The following is a 12,821-nucleotide window of genomic DNA, read 5'->3' on the forward strand; positions in this document are numbered from 1 at the left end:
ACGTCCCCCCCTTGTCTACGCCACTATACACACGATAAGTAGTCGAAATAATGCTACGATTTTCAACTTCAGTATCTTGTTCGATCAGAAAGTGAATATCGTTGGTGCATTGGGTAGGTCAAAATTTAAATTTCCCACTGGTTTTCAAAAGCGCCGGGAAAAACAAAAGAAAAATTAAGGAAAAACGGGAATTTTTACGCAAAATCGATTTTTCACAAAATTGAATTTGTTTTTTGGTGTAATTTTAAAAAAAATGACCGTAGATACATGAAATGTTGACTGAATGTTTATCTTAGCATTTTCTATACACCATAACATTTTAAAAATATTTTGATTTATTTTGAGCTCTTTACGGACATTTTCATTTTCCATTTTTTTTATTTTTTTTCTAAAAATATCAATAAAATTTTATTTGTTGGATAAAAAAGCTTGAAAATTTAATAGAAGACTCCTAGTATAATGTTTCAAAGGCGTTAGTCACAGTTTTTTTTTATAAGCATTTAAAGTTCAAAAAATGACAAAATATGGAAAAATCACGAAAATTTGCAAATTATTTCGAGTTAGAAATTCATAAAAATTTTTCTTTTTAAATCTAAGATATGAAAATGTAATACAAGATTCCTTATAAGATTATCTACCTTTATAAAACAAAAAATATCTATAAGAAAGTCAAATTAAATTTTTACGATCGTTTTAAATTCAAATTTTTACAACATTGGATATTCACTGGATTTATCATGTAACTATTTTCTTATATTGTTGTAATTAAAAAACGAATGACTGTAGTTACTTGAAAATTTCACTGAATTTTATATTAGCATTTTCTACACACCATACAATTTTGAAAATATTTTGACTCTTTTTGAGCTGTTTACGGACATTTTCAGTTTTCAATTTTTTTAGTTTTTTTTTCTATAAATATCAATACAGTTTTATCTGTTGGGCCAAAAAGTGTATACATTTAATACATAGGCACAATTTTTTTTTATAAGCATTTAAAGATCAAATTTTAATTTGAAAAATTATTTTGTAGTTAAAAAATTTATAAAATGTTCAATTTTTGTATCTAAGAATTGAAAATTTAAAACAAGATTCCACGTAAGTAATTAATTCTGTTACCAAAAAATCTAAAAAATACATTTACACAGTTTATTTTTATAGCCATTTTAAGTACAAATTTGGACGAAATTACATATTAAAAACCTAGGATAACTATTTTAGTTATTTTGTTGTGATTGTATAATATTATTCGTGGGTACTTGAAACTTCTAAAGTATACTATTATATATCTATGATAGTACCACGGTTTTTTGTTGATGTATAACGCGTTATAAGTACCTAATAAATATTATGATATGATTAATTTGGAATTTATTATAGGTACCTAATATAATATTATGTCTTATACCTAGACATACCGTCTCCGCTCGGAATCGTTTTTCTTATACAATGATATTATATCATTGAATTCAAATTTAATACCATCCATTATACAGTGACCCACTTGTAACCTACTGTACAGCAGAGCGAAATCCATTTTTTAAGTATATTTTGATGCTTGGAATCTATAATTTAATGAATTAAATGTATAATTATTTAATCTATACGTTCAATCCCATAATCTTAAAATTCACCATTTTTACGAATATAATATTATTGTATATTATAATTGAAATTTTATTGATTTAAAGTTCCGCTATAGTATCATGTTATAGCGTAGAAACATGCGTTCCTGAAATAAATTAGTTATACTATAGAAATGTCAATACTTCATAATATACCTAACCTACAATGTTTTACATTATTATTTTTTATTTTTATAATTTTATATTGGTTTATAGAACTTGTAACTTGAAATTTGAAACCCATAATTATGGGTTATATTCATAAAATATACACTTTATTGACTTCATAAGAACTTATAATAAATATGTTATATATATTAAAATAAAATATTAGATATCTATATGTACGCTGTTTTATTACATAACAAAAGCATCTCATCGAATTACTCTCATTTTTATTTTTGTGTCTATCATCACCTTTTAGGACAGTAAAAGTGTTTGGATTTTCTTCAACAGTATCTTTTTTGATAGGAAAGTGAATCTAGTTGGTACTTTGGGGGGTCAAAAGTAAAATTTTTCCAATAGTTTTCAAAAGCGCCGTGAAAAACAAAATAAATTTAAGAAAAAATGGAAAATTTTACGCAAAATCTGTTTTCGATAAAATTGATTTTGGTTTTTGGTGTAACTTTAAAACGAATGACAGTAGATACATGAAATTTTCACTGGTTGTTTATATTTCCATTTTCTATACATTATAAAATTTTGAGAATAATTTCAATCCTTCAACCGTTTCAACTAATCTCATAACCATCTTTTACACAGAATGCTTCGCCTGGTCAATAACTTATAGATCATGATATTTTAAATGTATATATTACTTAAGTTAGTTAGTTTTAAGTTGTATTATAATGTTATGTTTTTATTTGTACTAAATATTTACACTGTAAATTACTATGTTTCACCTTGTTTTTTCTATAAGATTACTTTGTCACTATTATTACTATAATCTTTTCTGTATATAACTTGTATTGTAAATCTCTTGATTTGCCGTTTGGCGTTAAATAAACAAATGAATTACGTGTATTATGAAATATTACTAAATTAAGGAAAAACGGGAATTTTTACGCAAAATCTGTTTTCGAGAAAATTGATTTTGGTTATTGGTGTAACATTAAAACGAATGACTATAGATTTAAAACCCAATGTTGTCATTCAAAAAAGTAAAAAAACTTAAAAAAATTATAAGGATAAAAAATGTTTAAAAATATAATTTTTTAAGAAAAACGTCTTTTTATAAGAGACTTGAAACTATGTAAAAAAATATTTTCAAAAAAAATTTACACTTTTTGAAATAATGAGTGTTCAATGATAAAAGAGACACCCGGTAGTATTCACTTCAGAATACTGCGTATATTGATAATCGTAAAATATGAGTTTCAAGTGTTTGATTGGTACCTATAATCTACCGTGGCTACCTTTATAAAAGATGTAAACGCAAGACTCTTCGATAGTCATTGCTTAAATGTTATTCAAGTATACGCTGTAGTAGTTTATTTCTGTTTAGTATTTTCATTCATACCAGTAAAAAAAGAAAAATCTGAACGATGTTAATCTTTGCCAACTTTTGGATAGACTTTATCATACTGATCACAGTATTATTCTCAATTATCTATTACTATTGTACTTCGACATTCAATGTATGGAAAAAACTCAATGTGCCTTACATCCGTCCAATTCCTCTGTTTGGCAACTACTTGAGAGTAGCACTGGGCATAGAGAATCCAATGGAAACGTACAGGAAAATTTATTGCGAGCTAGCTGGATTCAAGTACGGAGGTATGTTTCAGATGCGGACACCATACTTAATGATCCGCGATCCTGAAATCATCAACAACATACTGATTAAGGACTTTTCGTATTTTACCGATCGTGGTATTTACGTGGATTTTAAAACCGAACCCCTGTCAGAAGTACTGTTTCTAATGAATAACCCTCGATGGAAAAAATTTAGAAGTAAATTGAGCCCAGCGTTCTCATCGGGAAAACTTAAACAGATGTTTAATCAAATCGAAAAGTGTGGCCATGATATGATAAATAATATTTTTGCTGAGCTAAAGAAAAATCCCAACGATATTGATATGCGAGATGTTGTGTCAAAATATTCAATGGATGTTATCGGTAGTTGTGCTTTTGGACTGACGTTAAATGTAGCAAGCGATGATACTTCATTATTTCGTAAGTATGGAAAAACCGCATTCGGACCATCTATATTATATTTTATAAGAGAGATATGTGTGATGATTTCACCGGCTATTCTGAAAATTTTAAGACTTACTTTTTTCCCAAGTAAAACAACTGCGTTTTTCGGATCAGTATTTAAAGAAACAAAGACGTACAGAGAACAAAATAATGTATTGAGGAATGATATTGTTCATGCTTTAATTCAAGCACACCAATCCGATGAAAATTCATCTAAAGATGGTAAATTTTTTTTTTGAAATTTAAAATAACTACCTATAATATTTAATGGTATCGTGGTAACTATCATAAAATTTAATTTTTTTTTAGAAACATTAATGGAATCTCAAATTTTATCAAATGCTTTTGGTTTTTTTGCTGCTGGGTTCGATACTACATCAACTTCTATTTCTTATTGTTTGTATGAACTTGCATTGAAAAAAAACATTCAAGACCGAGTACGCGAAGAAATAAAATTGACAAAATCTAAATACAACGGAGTAATTGATAATGAATTTTTGAATGATCTCCATTATTTGGATATGGTTATAGCAGGTAATAAATAATTGTTTACATATAATTAATGCATTTTTTTTATGAAAAAAAAACTGCAAAAACAACCATAATTTAATATATATCCTCAATTTCTTTTGGTAGCTTAGGGCGCTTAGGCACTTACGTTATTTTATAACAGATGAGGTAATATTAATGAAATTATTTTACCTATATGTCAATTAATTTAAGGAAACCGTACTATAGTTATAGAGATTGAGTATTGGGTGAACCATTCCAAAGTTGTGCCAACAAGATAATTTTATATTATTATATAAATCTACCTAATGCTAATATAAATTTTAGTATACTGTGGTTATAGGTACAACGTTATAAATAATATATAGTATCGTGTATGACACACCAGTGGGTAATAAAAACAAAATTAACTCGAAATTAAGCCTATTGCCCTGGTCCGCCAATCGCCATAAAGGCTAGCCTATACTCTTTCATTTAAAAAAAAATCAAGAAAATCGGATGAGTAGTTTCAGAAAAAATTCGACACAAAGATTCCATTTTCACATATTATATAATATATTATATGTAGGTATTATTTATATATTATATAGCGTACATTTAGCACGTAAATGAAACCTGTGACAAAGATTTCTATTTCGCTTTTATAGTATAGATAATATAAAACTACAGGCAATAACATACAACTAATTTAAATGTTTTGAAAATTTCATTGTGTAATTATATTTAATACCTACAGTACCTGCCTATATTAATTATTTGAAAAGTCAGTAGCAGAATATAGACTAATAGGCAATAGTACAACTCTTTTACCATAGTAATCAAAAAAATTAAATGAGTTCCTATAGTGTGTTCTTTACTATACTTATTGGATTAGCATTAGTTATTAAAGTGTGAACAACTGAAAACCATACAATTTTACAGCAATATATTAATAATATTATGCTGTTTTTTAAAATATAAGTTGCTTTCATTCATTCAAAATTCAACCGATTTCTAAATTGTTATATTCCTTGTATTTTAAATAAACAACTCTACAAAACGTATTTTTTCGAATTTTGAAAAAATCAAAAAAAGATTTTTAGAATTTTTTGTTTAGAGTCTAGATCATCGTGAAATGCAAGAGAATAATATTTAGCATCTATTCTTTCATATACTACATTAAAAAAACTGTAGGTACTTACTAGAATATTTGGATTATATTCCCAATTTTTTATAGATATTTATAGAAAAAAAAAACTAGGAAAAAATCGAAAATGTCAATCCAAACTAAACTTTATAAATTTTAAACAGATCAAAAATAGTTTAGAAAGTTATGTCATTTTTAAAAAATGTATAAGATAAACATTTGGTGTAAATTTAAAGTATCTATTTATAATTATAGTTAATCGTTTTTGAGTTACATAAAAAAAAATTGAATCTTTTCCTTTTGTTTTTTCTCAATTATTTGTAAATATACTAAGAGTTTTTATTTTTGAAACAAAGTATCTACCACTTGTCCACTTACCGATTAGGTCCAACTTTCTATCAGAAACCACCCGCAAAGATGAAAATCAGCATTTTATCTATTATGTATTTATCGTGTGTACTGTGTACAAAATAAAAACACATATGCATTGTACAGTCAATACTATTTGGTTGCTCCAATCAGAATTATTGATTTACAAAAATGTATTTAAGTTTCACACGTTCATCTAATATATCTATGAATTGGAAAAATTGAAATTATTTGGCATGCTAAAGCAGTTAATTGTTTTAGTAGTTTCCATTAGTTTGAATAAGAGCCACTTTATGTCTGTATCTGAACTTGTGCGGCCAACAACAGATACAAGATTGGCCAATTGAATTTAAGTGATTGGTCATAGGTACCTAGTAATTTATGTTATTTTTAAGAAGTATTAATAATTTTTGATATTGGTTCATTGTTTTCGCACCAAGCCACAGATCCAAAATGTCCACAGATATTATTCAGTTAGGTATTTTAAAGATTACGTGAAGATATTGATATTAAATTACTATAAAAATACTAAATATGACTAAATGCTTTCAGAATCACTCAGAAAATATCCTCTGATGTTTGCTCTGTTCAGAGTAGCTACAAAAACCTATCGTGTACCAAACGATTCATTAATAATCGAGAAGGGGCAGAAAATTATAATTCCCACTTTTTCACTACATTATGATCCTAAATATTTTAGTGATCCCGAAGTATTCAATCCTGAAAGGTTTTCCCCCAAAGAAAAGGCAATGCGACCTAATGGCGTGTATCTTCCATTTGGCGATGGACCCAGGCATTGTATTGGTATGTATATACAGTGGTTTATTAGGGGGGTATACGGATACAGGGCATTTCCTGTATAAGCTATTGGCACTGTAGTACAGTTAATTTTACAAAAACAACTGCGTATATCCAGTGCCTAATGGAGTTTATTATGTATGTGGAGCCGATTTAGAATTTTACAGTTATAATATAATATAATATATTATTATAGATTATTGTAGATTTTTAATATTTTGAAATATATAAAATATTAATATTGGTAGGTACCTATTTTGGTACAAATGATATTTTATTCTTACATCTTTAGCGCTTATATCCTACTAATTTCGTCGCGAATTATGTGTATTTTTTTTTTTTGTATCTTATTGATGTTTATGTAATCTAGTCGAATTTTATGTCATTTTTCTGAATTTAAATTTCCAAAATTATATAGTGTCATCAATGTGTGGCTCTTTTCCTTTCATATTCTCATAATTGGGTTTTAATAATTTTTTTTTTGGAAAAGTACTATACCTAGGTACCTACCAACATTTCTAAATATTTACAAAGGCCATCTTCAAAAGTTAAAGACTAAAGTACTTGTATCAGTTCATCAGTTGTACCTATCTGATACTTGATAGTCGTAATAAGATCTTTATTGTCATTTTTCATGTAATTAATTAGTAATTAATAATTATACATATACATTTGTTGATATTTTATTTTTTTGATACCTACAGGAAAACGTTTTGCTGAGATGGAAATGAAATTAGCTTTAGTTGAAATTTTATCCAAATTCGAAGTGGAACCGAGTGAGAAGACAATGATCCCTGTACAGTTTAGTAAATTATCCGTCGTAGTGATTCCGAGAGATGAAAAAATTTTGTTAAAACTAAATCCACTCTCTGAATAATTATTCAATTACTAAATAGTATACGATTTGATAAATGTAGTATAATTAAAATAATTAAAATATTAAATTATTAACAAGTGTTATGTAAACAAGTCTACATTAAATGTAATTAAACTGCAACTCAATAAATTTACTATAAAATACAAATTCGTAATCTTGAATTATTTTGCAAAGAAAATCCTCTCTTCCTCGTGTTTTACGTATTACATAAGGTGTAAGGAGTGACCGAGCAGACCATGGCATCGGTTGCGACGCGCACCGACGCCGGTTCAAAACCTCGGCCGAGGGCGGTTTTTTTCTTCGGGTGTCACGGTGTCCGGAGAGAAGTGCCGCCATCCCCCACCCGGACATGGTAAATACCTACAGGTACCCACTAAAAATCTGCCAAACACACGTCATGTTTTTTAAGTATTACATATTTACATGCAATAAAAAGGAAAAACAGGACACTGGGCGGCTGGGCAAATACCCTATTATATATACCTACTATATACCTAACGAGCTCCCGCTATTTTTTTTTAATAGTTTATGCTAGAAATGTAAAAGAGAAAAGATACAAGTTATCACTAATATAATTTCTCAACAAATCCATTAAGATGAAAAAATTAATTTATATTCACTGTATCCATTTTATCAAGAATTTTATTTTGAACATGCAAATCAAGACCATAACTTTTAGTAAATCCGTCAATTGGTAACTGGGTGTTTAATAAACCGAACCAAACATTAATCGTTTTAAAAAGATCCACTGTCTAAAATAATTTATTACGTGTGTTTATGATTCTATACTCATTTTTCACAAAAATATTTTATTACCTGTTCCCAATGATTATTTTTGATAATGCTTTTTTCTCCACAGTATTTAATAGCTGTACTCATTGTATTGGAAAATAATTGGGCGCCAATTTTACGTTTTGTCTCTGTGTGCCCATTACATTTAGATGGTTCTCTGTAATTTTATATACCAATTTAAAATCTGAGTTTTTTGTTGTACTTAAATATTCTTCAATAATTTCCCTTAGTGAGGGACATCAGCAAAGACATGTATGTTTTTAAGTGTAACTGGATATATGATTATATGAATGAAGGTGATGATGGTGTTATGTTTAATGACTTCCATAAGCCAATATTAGTTGGACTCATGTCGCTGACAAGGGCAACTACTTCAAATCCCATTTCATGAATACAAGCAATAATTTCAAAGAGTATCTCAGTAGTCATAGGTGTGTCAAAGTCATAAAACAATGGTTGCTTCCAGTTACTCAAAAGTCCTATAAAACATGACAAAAATATGTATAACATACCATATTAAAAATTAATATTAACATTTTTGCTAAACTGCTGACTAACTCCCTGCCATCACTAATTGCACACATTTATGAGGTCCAATAATCTGATCTTTGTCTTTATCATAACATATCTTGCGTGATAAAATATACGTCTCATCAAAAGTATTACTTAGGTACCTTTAGCTTTTAATAGTGACAAAACTTGGTGCAATATACCTTGGTCTACTGAAAATTTACAAGCCCATGACAGTTAATATTTTTAAATTTATTACATTAATTATCCTCTAATTCCTTAATTTTACTCTGTGCTTCTTTCAACAACTTTTGTAATCTATGCAATTCAGTTACGATTTGTTTTTAATATAATATGATTTATAGTTAATGTTCTTAATTAAATACCTGTCAATCTCATTTTTATAACAATCATCTGTTCTTATACATAACCCTACACATTTAAAAAACAATAGTTTTTCAAAAATAATTAACCCATTTAGTAATAATGATGGTGAAAGATATAGATATGTAATTGACGTTAAAATCGAGAGAGATTTCGAGACATACCGCTAGGAAGATTTGACAAAAGAAAATTGATTAAAAAAAAGGGGGAAAGGAGTATTATTTTCTAATATGATTTCTTGTAACTTGAACTTTCCCACTTTTTCTGAACATAAGTAAAATATAATAAAATAATGCATTTATAAAATGTATACATTTATAGTAAATACTATGTAAATACTATGTGTCGTACTGTAGTCATACGGACATTAGTTCCTACTGCACACATAATTAGCAGTAAATAATAAATAACATAATATAAAAAAAACTAAATAGCTCTTTTTAGTTTTATAATTATACTAATAACAATAATAATAATATAAATTCTAAATGTAAGGGAATATAATATTAATCGCCCGCGGTATTGCACACGATCGGACACAGCAACGCGGTCATACCAAAACGTCCAGTCTGGCCATGCACCCAATCCTGAATATTGGAGTGTAATGCCCACAGGACATAACCATCCTTGGCTGCACTTGTCGGTTTGGTGCTCGCGTAATCAACGGACGTTATTTCCATGCAGCCCGGGGACAGTCGACCACCACTGGGACGTCTAAGACCACCGTCTGTCCCGTTTTTGATCAATGCATCACTGGCACTGTTACAACTTTCACATGGATCATCGTCGTCGTCGTTGCAGCCATAATCTGTCCCACATCCCGTGTCCTTCCCGCGTCCCGTGCCTTTCCCGTGTCCCTTGTTCTTCCCATGTCCTTTTTCCTTCCCACGGCTCGTTTCCTTTCCATGTTCCGTGTCCTTTCCGCGCCCCATTTCCTTCCCATATCCGGTGTCTCTTCTATATCTCGTGCCCGGTGGCAACCCGCGGACACTGGTGACGCACGAACGACCACTGTGCTGGACACTCGCCACCCTCGTCACATGGCTACGCACGATCATGTCGAAGTATTCTGAGTGAAACCTTCGGCGGGCGTCCCAGACGTACAAGTCTGACCGGCGAATGGCCGCGGGATCTCGGAAGTACCACTGCATACCGTAAGCCGAATCGACTGGAACCAAGGGCCTACCGACGCTGCCGCCGCCACTGATCGGTTTCCGGCCCACGTTCATCACGCACTGGTTGCTGCCGGTCGACGGGCAACTGGTCAACTTCAAATCGACGGATTTTCTAGTCGTGCCGTGGTCCCGAAATGCAGTCACCGGGATCCGGAACGCGTCCGGGTTTCGGCCGTACGTGAAGTATAAGTGTCGCTGCCTTTGCCGACCACCGAAGTCGTCCAATAGCGCCATGTGCAGAGTGTTCCGACTCGGGTCCAGATCGCCGTCACAGCTGTCATCGTCCTCTGTAGCCGAAACGGACGCCGGAAGGATTACGCGGATCCCACGGCATTCGTCCACCAGCCACACCACGATCAGACCTTTGAACCGGTCGTGGATGCATGCGTCGCCCACGTACACCGCCACAGGTTTTGGTTTGTTTGCACTTGACGTGTCATTTGAATGTCGACGATTGCGGACGATTGGAGGATCATCTTCACTAGATCTGCTGCACTTTCTATTACATCTACCACTACCGTTGCCATTATTATTACTGCGTATTTTACTGTTATCACTACTATCACAGACGTCGCATTCGTTTCTACAATCGTCATGGATTCCGTTGCTACCGTCCTCCCATTTATCCTGCGTTGACCGTTTGTCTCTCATAACTTTCTTCGTCATACCATTGTCGCCTGTTCTCGTCCTTTTCTGTGTTCTAGACTTGCCCGCCACGGTGTCTTTGTCACTGTTGTCGTCGTATTCTACAACGATGGAACACAGCGATCGAGCTATTAATTTTAATTTATCTTCATCGTTGGGTATGGGTTTCAATAGCGTTCCGAGCATTATCTTGTGAACTGTCTACAAAATAAATAACGAGGTTAATTGATTGTAGTGTCACATTCGTTACAATATTGTCTATACGTTATTATACACAATATTAATATGGTTGTCTAGTGATTGACGTCAAACATATTTTTCGACTGGACAAAAGACAAATTAAAGGGGTAACTGAAAGTTTTACTACTTTTCAGGAGAGCAAAATTAAAATGTTCATAAATTTCAAGTATCTATGGTTATTTGATTTTTAGCTGCATTATTCTAACATAATAATCATAGGTATGTATCTTCTATACGTTTCTATTCTTAAGAATATTTTCTTAGTTTTTAACCTAAATACCGAAAAAAACCTTAAATATCGTTTAGTTCATGGTTTTATATCAAAAAATACAAAATATTTTAAAATAATTATGTAATTATATTTCAAAAATATATTTTCTTAATCTTATAAAAATATTGTTTGATCAAATATTTTTGAATTTATTATTTTTACAATACATAATGCACCTATTACTGTATGTTATACTTACAATACCAGTGGTTACATCAATACCCAAAACCTTTGGGTCATTATATTTTGTTGGTTTGGTAGCACTATCAGGTGACGGTAACGTATTGACAATGCCAATATCAAGAATCCACAGTATGCCATCTGGACCCAAGTACACATCTACAACGTTCACAAGACATTCACTATCAGACGAACTTTCTTTGCCTTTATACTGTGTTGATTGCTTGGTAAATTGACAATGCGCATAGAGTGATGGATATGGCGTTACCGGATGATAACCATCATCGTTATTGCGTTTGTGTTCGGTATTCAAACTGTTGTTTGAAACCGTGGAAGTTGACGGACAATCAGTTAATGGCACATAACCTAGAGTAAACGGTACACCTGGCCTGTACCGCAAAAAAAATATTTTAAATCGTGTAAGGCATACAAAAAATTATAATCTATATTTCATTACTGTTACTCATATAAGACAATAAAATTATACTCTTATACAGAGTACTATAATCCTATAAATGTATAATATTATTTAGGTACACTATTATTTATGACTGATAATAATTATTAATTAGGAATATCATAATACAAAATGGTATTTACTATTGTTTGTCTTTTTGAATTGTTTATCTATAGATACCTATATAATAATTAATATTAAACACATCCTTCAGAATAGAATAAATAAATAATCAATATAACGAGATTTTAAATCTAGACAGTTATAAATTTGTGAAAATCATAAAACCATTAATACAGTGGCGTGCCCAGCGGGTAGGCCTGGTAGGCCCGGGCCTGCCCTGTGTTTTTTTCGTATTACGAAATGATACGAAATGAAATCAATTTGGAACAAAGATTATTTATTTATTACACACTTTAATATCAAGCGTGAATAATTGTGGCCACAGTTCCTACTGTTTATCGGACGACGACTAAAAATTGTAAATAATTGACAATATTCCCGAAATGATTGTTATTAATTAAACGTTTGTCACTGACTGTTCTCCGCCGACAATCGTCAAGAATTTGACGATGTTCATATGAGATAATGAATATGAATTATAAATGTTATTTTTGGTGCCTATTAATAATTTATTACGGTGTGTCGGCGTGTACTGTATAA

General features: G+C 30.8%; 2 protein-coding genes across 3 annotated transcripts; one reads left to right on the forward strand and one right to left on the reverse strand.

Annotated features, from left to right (window-relative positions):
• Positions 1–3,061: 3,061 nt before the first annotated feature.
• LOC100159387 (probable cytochrome P450 6a13) lies at positions 3,062–7,651 on the forward strand. 2 transcript variants are annotated; one of them, XM_001951431.4, is made up of 4 exons: positions 3,063–4,046; positions 4,134–4,358; positions 6,382–6,633; positions 7,332–7,651. In XM_001951431.4, exons 1-4 carry the CDS (start codon positions 3,170–3,172, stop codon positions 7,502–7,504), a joined length of 1,527 nt encoding a protein of 508 aa, XP_001951466.2. In that variant the 5' UTR covers positions 3,063–3,169; the 3' UTR covers positions 7,505–7,651. The 2 variants fall into 2 exon arrangements, with proteins under 2 accessions (XP_029344453.1, XP_001951466.2); XM_029488593.1 differs by lacking the exon at positions 4,134–4,358 and having other exon boundaries at positions 3,062–4,046.
• Positions 7,652–9,206: 1,555 nt separating this feature from the next.
• On the reverse strand, positions 9,207–12,122 carry LOC100574059 (the record flags this gene model as incomplete). The annotated part of the gene is made up of 2 exons (XM_029486392.1): positions 9,207–11,211; positions 11,658–12,122. Coding segments are annotated over 2 exons (1,980 nt in total), but the record flags the coding sequence as incomplete, so codon positions are not given.
• Between the last annotated feature and the right edge of the window lie 699 nt (positions 12,123–12,821).

The sequence above is a fragment of the Acyrthosiphon pisum genome, chromosome A1 (assembly GCF_005508785.2).
Source record: "Acyrthosiphon pisum isolate AL4f chromosome A1, pea_aphid_22Mar2018_4r6ur, whole genome shotgun sequence".
NCBI lineage: Eukaryota > Metazoa > Arthropoda > Insecta > Hemiptera > Aphididae > Acyrthosiphon > Acyrthosiphon pisum.

Coding starts and splice junctions, on each gene's coding strand:
- LOC100159387 (XM_001951431.4), top strand. CDS start 3,170: ATGTTAATCTTTGCCAACTTTTGGATAGACTTTATCATACTGATCACA. Junction 4,047..4,133: donor TGAAAATTCATCTAAAGATG/GTAAATTTTTTT, acceptor ATTTTTTTTTAG/AAACATTAATGGAATCTCAA. Junction 4,359..6,381: donor TTTGGATATGGTTATAGCAG/GTAATAAATAAT, acceptor AAATGCTTTCAG/AATCACTCAGAAAATATCCT.